Source organism: Salmo salar, chromosome 02 (genome assembly GCF_965601325.2).
Source record: "Salmo salar chromosome 02, fSalSal1, whole genome shotgun sequence".
NCBI lineage: Eukaryota > Metazoa > Chordata > Actinopteri > Salmoniformes > Salmonidae > Salmo > Salmo salar.
In genome coordinates, this window is record NC_138292.1 from 6,846,727 (window position 1) to 6,857,160 (window position 10,434).

Consider the following 10,434-nt stretch of genomic DNA (forward strand, 5'->3'; position numbering starts at 1 on the left):
CCCTATGGTTCCTGGTCAAAAGTAGTGTACTACATAGGGAATAGGGTGGCATTTGGGATGTAACCTGGACTTCATCACTATGGTACATATAACAGCAACTCACTCACAACTGGAGAGAAGAGGAACATGTGCTGTTCTTGTTTAGGTAGCCAGGTGACATGAATGAAATGGTCAAACATCGTCAAATGAATAGAAAAGAAAGTTGACTAGAGTTGATTTAATGATTTAAAGTTTAATGACACATTTTAAATAATACACAGAACATAAGAACAAAGCAAAGACAAATTAATTATTGGTAACATACATAGTATTTCATTTATTTTACCCATCCTAATTGTCTTAATGTCCACTATATTCCACCAGTAAATAGCACAAAGACAACTATGGTTGAGTATATTTTAAAATATTGCCATAAAGTGGATAACCTGTAGCAAGCAGAGTGAAATCAAACTTCCCAGGAAATATTGCTGTTCACACGCCAGTTGTACACATGAATTGATCCTGAAAGGATAATCCCTAAAGACTGCGTGTTAATGATGCTGAAGGGACATCTACAGGAAATAGGATGTCTTAGCACTCTGAACTACAATCATTACACAATATTCAAATTCAGTATTCCATTTAGAGTCCTAATATTATGGTATCAGCGGATAATAAAGGGCACATGGAATGGGAGTATTTAGGTAACTATATACCTATAGGGAACTACTCTACAACTTCATATAACAGACAATTATAAAACAGTTCTATATTTACAAACTTCAATCACAATACCTTCATTAATTTGCTTGCACAATGTGGGTTGAAAGTCAAACTGCATGTGAGAAAGCAATAATTCCCTATCTACAGTGCTCCCTCACACAGAGTGAAGGTCATACAGTGAAATGGATCCGAGGTGGGTTTTGCTGGAAGCGGACAGACTGGCAATAATAAATAAGAGTGTTCCTGTTGAGATAGTCTTAATAGGAGCGGATGGCTGGAGGGATGGCTGAACATTCCTCCTGGTCCAGAGAGGTGTCAATCACTGGTCGGTACTCCAGAGTTACCTGGAACATGACAGGGATCAGTCTCCTAATATCAGATCAGCCTCCTAATATCAGATCAGTCTCCTAATATCAGATCAGACTCCTAATATCAGATCAGACTCCTAATATCAGATCAGACTCCTAATATCAGATCAGACTCCTAATAACAGATCAGTCACTCATTTGTCTTTCTCCATCCAAAAACCTATTTCTGGACTAAACAGTATGTTCGATCAAGAGCATGCTTTTTAGTCCAGACAGGCTTGATTCTGTTCAGGGAAGATTGTCCCTATGTGTTTCCATCAGACACACAGACAGGAGTCGTGGTAGTTGTTTTACCTTGCCAGTCTTAGGATCCACAGTGGACATGGTGTGTTTTCTCCAATGCTGATGGAAAGGCTTCCTCTCCTGTCCTGCCAGAGGCCTGGCATAGTCCAGCTCATCCATACGGTCCTGGAACACACAAAGTCACATTTAAGTCCCCTGCCTATCAATTAACCAACCAACCAACCGGACATTCAGCAAATCAATTCATCTATAAATCAACCAGCCAATCAATCCCTGTATCGCTACAATTGGGAGAAGTGTAGTGCAGCTTTGAGACCCTGAGTTGCAGATCACTTCATTTGAGTGGCTGGTTGGAGAGTGCTCTCCTCATCTTATTTAACCAGGTGAGAATCCATCCTCCCCTCACCTTGTAGTCCTCCCGGGCGTGTGCTCCCCTGCTCTCCTTGCGGGCCTCGGCAGAGTGGATAGTCTGGACCGCGTTCAGCATCAGGTTCTGCAGCTCCAGAGACTCGACCAGGTCAGTGTTCCACACCATACCTGACCGAACGGGAGGGAAACGTTAGTTACAACAACCAACACCAATCCTGTGGTCTGACGGTCCTGAGTCCAGGAGAAGTGTTTTAATCTATGTCTGGTAAATCCATAGATGCAGGAAGTACAGTAGCTTTGGGGTGGAGCTGTTGAGATTTCTTTGCAGACGGGGGTGAATTTTTTATATCGGTCTGCAAATATAGGACTAGAAAAGGCCCAGAGCACTACTTTTGTGAACCATATATATTTTATTTTTACATGATTTTTTTCAGGGGGTGCTGCAGCACCCTCAGGACCTCTACTTCCTACAGCTATGGGTAAAACTGTCCTAAATCTCACCGAAAACGACTGAATCAAGAGATATGATAACAACATAGTCAACACATCTAAGTGAGATCAACTCTGAATATTAATTTGAGGTAAACTACTGACCACGGTCGAATGTCTTGATGTCCTCCATGGTCTGGTAGATGGCGTCCATCTTGTCACATCCCTCCTTCAGAACGTCGCCGGTACGGAACACTGCTGCATGGTTCTGCATCGTCTGGAGACAGAGACAAAAAGAGAAGAAGATTGGTTTGAAAGATCTCAGACATGACAAATGAAACATCTATGTCAGGACTGTCCAACCCTGTTCCTGGAGAGCTACCCTCCTGTAGGTTTTAACTCCAACCCTGTTCCTGGAGAGCCACCCTCCTGTAGGTTCACTACAACCCTAATCTAGCACACCTGATTCTAATAATTAGCTGGTTGATAAGCTGAATCAGGTCAGTTACAACTGGGGTTGGAGTTAAAACCTACAGGAGGGTAGCTCTCCAGGAACAGGGTTGGAGTTAAAACCTACAGGAGGGTAGCTCTCCAGGAACAGGGTTGGAGTTAAAACCTACAGGAGGGTAGCTCTCCAGGAACAGGGTTGGAGTTAAAACCTACAGGAGGGTATCTCTCCAGGAACAGGGTTGTAATGAAAACCTACAGGAGGTTATCTCTCCAGGAACAGGGTTGTAATGAAAACCTACAGGAGGGTAGCTCTCCAGGAACAGGGTTGGGGAGCCTTGCTCTATGTGTACCACTGCCTAGTTAAATACACTAGACTGGATACAGATGCCAATACATTTCAACAGAAAACCTTTTAGTCAACATGTATTCCTCACTCTCTGCATGTTGAGTCTGATCTCAGAGGTTCTGGTGTTCCCGTCAGCAAACCTGATCTTGTCCAGGTTGGCCACAGACTCCTCTCCAGCACTGGGCTTCAGTGGGGAAAGCTTCTCACCTAGAATGTCAAAAAGAGAAAGTCAAACTCCAAGTATATTAAAGCATTATTAGCCATTTGTTTTTTAACATGACTGATAAAGAAATCAACCAATGATCTAACCAATCAGTCATAATGTGAAGAGCCTGCTTACCTGGAGTGCAGGTGTCAGCGATGGTGAGGGCACAAGCTCTGCCAAACACCACCAGATCCAGCAGGGAGTTGGCACCCAGCCGGTTGGCACCGTGGACACTGGCACAGGCAGCCTCACCACAGGCATACAGCCCTGGCACCACCTTGTCCTCCCCATCTGGATGAGTTATGACCTGAGAGGGAGATGACCAACACCGTTACAGGTCGGTCTACAGTCAAATAATGTCCATCTAGTTCTGGGTAAGACTGATTGATTGACGTGAAGTTTCTTGAAGGACAATAAATGTTGTCAACTAATCAATCAATCTATCTTACCCAGCCATAGTGCTCACAATCCCTTACGGAGACAAATCCCCCAAACTAACAGTGAGAATTGTAAAGAATGTTCTAATCTACCTGTCCCTTATAGTTGGTGGGGATTCCTCCCATGTTGTAGTGGACGGTGGGCAGGACAGGGATGGGCTCTTTGGTGACGTCAACCCCAGCGAAGATCATGGCGGTCTCAGAGATACCAGGCAGGCGGGTGGCCAGCTGCTGGGGGGGCAGGTGATGCAACTGCAGGTACACATGGTCCTTTTCTGGACCACAACCCCTGGAAATGAAAAAAGGCTTCTGTGAGAGTCTTTCTGTGCGAGAGAGTCATTCTGTGCGAGAGAGTCTTTCTGTGCGAGAGAGTCTTTCAGGTCGAATCATATATTTTAGTGCCAATTTCAAGTTGTGGCCTCAAATTCCAATTACATTTTTACTTCCATCTTCAAGAACGAATGCTATTAAGGGGGTTAGGGATTGAGTCAGATACTACTGGTGGAGTGAAATTTGTAATTAAATCAATATTCAGTATTGTTGATTATCATACCTTCCCTCGCGGATCTCAATGGTCATGGAGCGTGACACCACATCCCGGGAGGCCAGATCTTTGGCGTTGGGAGCGTAGCGTTCCATAAAGCGCTCTCCTTCACTGTTGATGAGGATCCCTCCCTCGCCACGGCAACCCTCAGTGATGAGGCAGCCGGCACCATAGATACCTGACAGGGTTACATCACAGCTATGGTGTCAGGTGTCACCTCAGGTCAAATATACACTGATGACCTTTGCATTTACGTAATGAAAGGTCAGTCAGTTGACCTTAAAACAAATCCTTACAGTAAATATGGATTTTATAAGTGGGGAGTGGCCATGGATCTCCTTACTAGTTACAGTATAGTTACAGTATAGTTACAGTATAGTTAGTGGCTGTGGTTCTTACCAGTTACAGTATAGTTACAGTATAGTTAGTGGCTGTGGTTCTTACCAGTTACAGTATAGTTACAGTATAGTTACAGTATAGTTAGTGGCTGTGGTTCTTACCAGTTACAGTATAGTTACAGTATAGTTAGTGGCTGTGGTTCTTACCAGTTACAGTATAGTTAGTGGCTGTGGTTCTTACCAGTTACAGTATAGTTACAGTATAGTTACTGGCTGTGGTTCTTACCCGTTACAGTATAGTTACAGTATAGTTACAGTATAGTTACAGGCTGTGGTCCTTACCAGTTACAGTATAGTTACAGTATACTTACAGTATAGTTACAGTATAGTTAGTGGCTGTGGTTCTTACCAGTTACAGTATAGTTACAGTATAGTTACTGGCTGTGGGTCTTACCAGTTACAGTATAGTTACAGTATAGTTACAGTATAGTTAGTGGCTGTGGTTCTTACCAGTTACAGTAAAGTTACAGTATAGTTAGTGGCTGTTCTTACCAGTTACAGTATAGTTGTGGCTGTGGTTCTTACCAGTTACAGTATAGTTACAGTATAGTTACAGTATAGTTAGTGGCTGTGGTTCTTACCAGTTACAGTATAGTTACAGTATAGTTACAGTATAGTTAGTGGCTGTGGTTCTTACCAGTTACAGTATAGTTAGTGGCTGTGGTTCTTACCAGTTACAGTATAGTTACAGTATAGTTAGTGGCTGTGGTTCTTACCAGTTACAGTATAGTTAGTGTCTGTGGTTCTTACCAGTTACAGTATAGTTAGTGTCTGTGGTTCTTACCAGTTACAGTATAGTTAGTGTCTGTGGTTCTTACCAGTTACAGTATAGTTACAGTATAGTTACAGTATAGTTAGTGGCTGTGGTTCTTACCCGTTACAGTATAGTTACAGTATAGTTACTGGCTGTGGTTCTTACCAGTTACAGTATAGTTACAGTATAGTTAGTGGCTGTGGTTCTTACCAGTTACAGTATAGTTACAGTATAGTTACAGTATAGTTAGTGGCTGTGGTTCTTACCAGTTACAGTATAGTTACAGTATAGTTACTGGCTGTGGTTCTTACCCGTTACAGTATAGTTACAGTATAGTTACTGGCTGTGGTTCTTACCCGTTACAGTATAGTTACTGGCTGTGGTTCTTACCCGTTACAGTATAGTTACAGTATAGTTACTGGCTGTGGTTCTTACCCGTTACAGTATAGTTACTGGCTGTGGTTCTTACCAGTTACAGTATAGTTACAGTATAGTTACAGTATAGTTAGTGGCTGTGGTTCTTACCAGTTACAGTATAGTTACAGTATAGTTACAGTATAGTTAGTGGCTGTGGTTCTTACCAGTTACAGTATAGTTACAGTATAGTTACTGGCTGTGGTTCTTACCCGTTACAGTATAGTTACAGTATAGTTAGTGGCTGTGGTTCTTACCAGTTACAGTATAGTTAGTGGCTGTGGTTCTTACCAGTTACAGTATAGTTAGTGGCTGTGGTTCTTACCAGTTACAGTATAGTTAGTGGCTGTGGTTCTTACCAGTTACAGTATAGTTACAGTATAGTTACAGTATAGTTAGTGGCTGTGGTTCTTACCAGTTACAGTATAGTTATAGTATAGTTAGTGGCTGTGGTTCTTACCCGTTACAGTATAGTTACAGTATAGTTACAGTATAGTTAGTGGCTGTGGTTCTTACCCGTTACAGTATAGTTACAGTATAGTTAGTGGCTGTGGTTCTTACCAGTTACAGTATAGTTACAGTATAGTTAGTGGCTGTGGTTCTTACCAGTTACAGTATAGTTAGTGGCTGTGGTTCTTACCAGTTACAGTATAGTTAGTGGCTGTGGTTCTTACCAGTTACAGTATAGTTAGTGGCTGTGGTTCTTACCAGTTACAGTATAGTTAGTGGCTGTGGTTCTTACCAGTTACAGTATAGTTAGTGGCTGTGGTTCTTACCAGTTACAGTATAGTTAGTGGCTGTGGTTCTTACCAGTTACAGTATAGTTAGTGGCTGTGGTTCTTACCAGTTACAGTATAGTTAGTGGCTGTGGTTCTTACCAGTTACAGTATAGTTAGTGGCTGTGGTTCTTACCAGTTACAGTATAGTTAGTGGCTGTGGTTCTTACCAGTTACAGTATAGTTAGTGGCTGTGGTTCTTACCAGTTACAGTATAGTTACAGTATAGTTACAGTATAGTTGCAGTATAGTTAGTGGCTGTGGTTCTTACCAGTTACAGTATAGTTACAGTATAGTTAGTGGCTGTGGTTTTTACCAGTTACAGTATAGTTACAGTATAGTTAGTGGCTGTGGTTCTTACCAGTTACAGTATAGTTACAGTATAGTTACAGTATAGTTACAGTATAGTTAGTGGCTGTGGTTCTTACCGGTGGGGTGGAACTGTACAAACTCCAGGTCCTGGCATGGTAGGCCAGCTCTGGTTACCATGGCGTTGCCATCCCCGGTGCTGGTGTGGGCTGAGGTACAGCTGAAGTAGGTACGGCCATAACCACTACACATACAAAGAGAGATAATGGATATAAGGAGGTTGCTACTGGTGTAGACATTTGCGATGTATAATCCTACTGACTCAAAGCGATTGTCAGGACATTACAGGGCTTCATTCTGAGGGACAGGAGAAGTATGAAAGGCTCTGGGACATGAACAAGCATACCCAGTAGCGATGACAGTGTTGTTGGATCTAAAGCGGTGGATGGATCCATCCTCCATACAGAGAGCGATCACTCCTTTGCATTCACCATCCTCCATCAGCAGATCCAGGGCAAAGTACTCCACAAAGTAGCTGGTATCGTACCTTAAGGACTGGAGAAGAACAATTAATGGGACATTGAAAATCAAAAAAGGTACATGGTTGTATAAATAACAGTCAATCTATGCAAGGTCTCAGACTGAAGCCAGACTCGTTAATGCAAACTAAACCCTTGCCTCAGCTCTGTTTCCAGCTTTTACTGTTCAACTACCACACATTGGCCTTGACATGTTTTTGTACCATTCACCTTAGGGACCACAATGGAAATAAGTCAATGACTTTGTGTTATTCCTGTCAAGTTTAAAAAAATCTATGTAATGTGTTTTAACTGTCAAATAAAAATCAGTCAACGATCCAACCAAACTAGAGGACATGTTTAACAAAGCGAGTAACTGTCTCATGGTAACATTCAACATACCCGTCCATACAATGTGTGAAGAAGGGAGTGTCCAGTCCTGTCAGCTACACAGCAGCATCGGTGTGCTTGGCCTCCCTTTCCAAACTTCAGGCTCTGACCCCCGAAGGCCCTCTGATAGATCTTCCCATCCTCTGTCCGACTGAAGGGCATTCCAAAGTTCTCCAGCTAGCGGGGGACATAAAGAACAATGTGATACAACCATATTGTCATGAACACGATGGGAGACAGAGATGGTTTCAAGCGCAGGGTGCAGCAGGTGTTTATTGTAAAGGACCACAGGAGGAGGCAGGTAGCTGGATCCAGGGGCAGGCAGAAGGTCATACACAGGGGGTCCAAAAAGGCAGCAGTACAGGCAGGGAAAAGGCTAGTAACGTCGTCCAGGAGATCAGGCAATAGGTTGATAACAGGAAATCCGAAAAGCTAAAGTACAGGCAGGGAATAGGCAAAAGGCGTCATTAGTGAGGCAGGCAAAAACTATCATACACGGGAGGAGTAAATTACAGGAAAAACAGAGCTCCGAATAGAAGTGTCACAAAACAAACAATACCTCACAATGATGGGATGCAAAGAATTGAACTAAATAGTGTGTGATAATGACATACAGGTGTGTGAACAGGTGATCAGAATTCAGGTGATTGGGATCTGGAAAGTGAGCTGCGTTCAGGGGAATCTATGTGTTTGAGAGTGTGAGCTGGAAAGTGGGCTGGAAAGTGAGCTGCGTTCAGGGGGGATCTATGTGTTTGAGAGTGTGAGCTGGAAAGTGGACTGGAAAGTGAGCTGCGTTCAGGGGGGATCTATGTGTTTGAGAGTGTGAGCTGGAAAGTGGGCTGGAAAGTGAGCTGCGTTCAGGGGGGGGATCTATGTGTTTGAGAGTGTGAGCTGGAAAGTGGGCTGGAAAGTGAGCTGCGTTCAGGGGAATCTATGTGTTTGAGAGTGCGAGCTGGAAAGTGACCTGCGTTCAGGTTTCTACGTGTTTTGACAGTGTGAGTTGGAAACAGACGTTACACATATTCCAGCACTTTATTTTATGTCTTTGGGGAAAAACAGACTAAAACACCAGGATCTGTGTCTGAAATTGCACCCTATATAATGTTCAAAATGTAGTGCAATAATTATCTCTCACCTCCACCACGGCAGCTGGGGCCTGCTCTGTCATGTAGTGGATAGCATCCTGGTCCCCTAGCCAATCAGATCCCTTCACTGTGTCGTAGAAGTGCCACCTCCAATCATCTCCCTCCATGTTACCCAGGGCTGCATTGATCCCACCCTGGATTGGACAAAATCAACACAAATGAATTCAACAGTTCATTATGACTTTAAGATAGGACACAAATGTAGAACGGTAAATGAATAAAGTTTATTTCTATTCATTCATCACAGTAGTACTGTAATGATAGTAATTGCTCTTCACATGCACTTCAACTACAGGTGATTGTTGAGAAGCTACCCAACTACTCCCAAGCCAAACCCCAATTCCCTCCGACTAGTAAAATATGAAAAAAATGAAATGAGGTACGAATCCCTTGATGCATTGATGTCAATGGGAGACTGAAGTTAGGTATTCACCCCTAAATATGCATAGGCCTACCTGTGCTGCCACAGTGTGAGACCTAGTAGGGAACAGCTTGGTGACACAGGCCGTGTTGAAGCCAGCCTCAGACAGACCAAAAGCAGCTCTCAGACCTGCTCCCCCAGCCCCTACCACCACCGCATCAAACTCATGATCCACTACCGGGTACTGGGTTGAGATCTGAGGATCAGAATAATATTGACTCGGATACACACAGACAGACATTGACCTCCTGTGGATATTGATAACTACAAAAAAACATGGCTGATATGACAGTGTAAATTGCGAGCAAATCTTCCAAATAAAAGGGAATCCTTTTTCTTTCTTTTTAACGATGCATATTGTATGTAGATATGTAAATACAATATGTAAATACAAATGACTTCATAACAAGAATGTCTCTTGAAGACCTTTATTTAAAAATGTGTCTTGCTTTAAACGAAAGAATTAGAAAAACAGGCGGTGTTATGCTTGTGTAAAACTCACATCATCTGACACTTTGGCGTTGTCCTTCTTCCCATAGATGGAGAAGTGGATGTTCCTGGAGCTACATCGGGCTGCTGCAGGGAGCTATTCATATGGGGATAACATCATAAATCAATAGGTAGAGATCATAGACATATAATTAACTCTCAAATACATAGAAAACAAAAACCATCATAATTTCACACTGGACCAGCAACATATTCAATCAAATCTAGGTGGAAAAACACTCAAAACCCCCAAAGAATATCCCTGTCATAGGGATATTAAATACTTGCTAAATAGGTCATTTAGCAAGTACGGTATTTTTTCTTTGACATTTTAACATATTCAAAAAGTGACTCTCAGACAGCTAACGTTATGTAACAAAGGGTCTGGTCTGGCCTGGAGGACTGTTATGAAAGGCTGTCTGCTGCTGGTTACGAAAGCTGTAAGAGAAGCATTCCCTCTGCGTCAGAGTTACAAAACTGACTTTTCACAGACTACACAAATGCATTATCCAACAACAGTTATTAAACTCACGGCTTTAGCTAATAAAAACCTCTTGGTCAGGACTCTGGATACACTTGCCATCCTTATTATTCCCAGGTTTACTGCTAACAGCTAGAAAGGAACTGTCTAGGAAGAACAGATCTATACTGACTGGAGGTAAATCAATTCCTTCTTGGGGCCCCGCCCACTGGAAGAAACCATCTCAAACGTCTTGAAAACAAGGGG

The 10,434-nt window shown here is 42.7% G+C and overlaps 1 protein-coding gene across 1 annotated transcript; it reads right to left on the minus strand.

Moving 5' to 3' along the window:
- Positions 1 to 212: 212 nt before the first annotated feature.
- On the minus strand, positions 213 to 10,388 carry LOC106598858 (succinate dehydrogenase [ubiquinone] flavoprotein subunit, mitochondrial). The gene is made up of 15 exons (XM_082959356.1): positions 10,240 to 10,388; positions 9,721 to 9,804; positions 9,253 to 9,414; positions 8,788 to 8,931; positions 7,665 to 7,829; positions 7,151 to 7,299; positions 6,864 to 6,988; positions 4,103 to 4,271; positions 3,643 to 3,838; positions 3,248 to 3,419; positions 2,996 to 3,114; positions 2,277 to 2,388; positions 1,720 to 1,850; positions 1,365 to 1,478; positions 213 to 1,046 (listed from the first exon to the last, which is right to left on the minus strand). Exons 1-15 carry the CDS (start codon positions 10,288 to 10,290, stop codon positions 960 to 962), a joined length of 1,980 nt encoding a protein of 659 aa, XP_082815482.1. The 5' UTR covers positions 10,291 to 10,388; the 3' UTR covers positions 213 to 959.
- Positions 10,389 to 10,434: the final 46 nt, after the last annotated feature.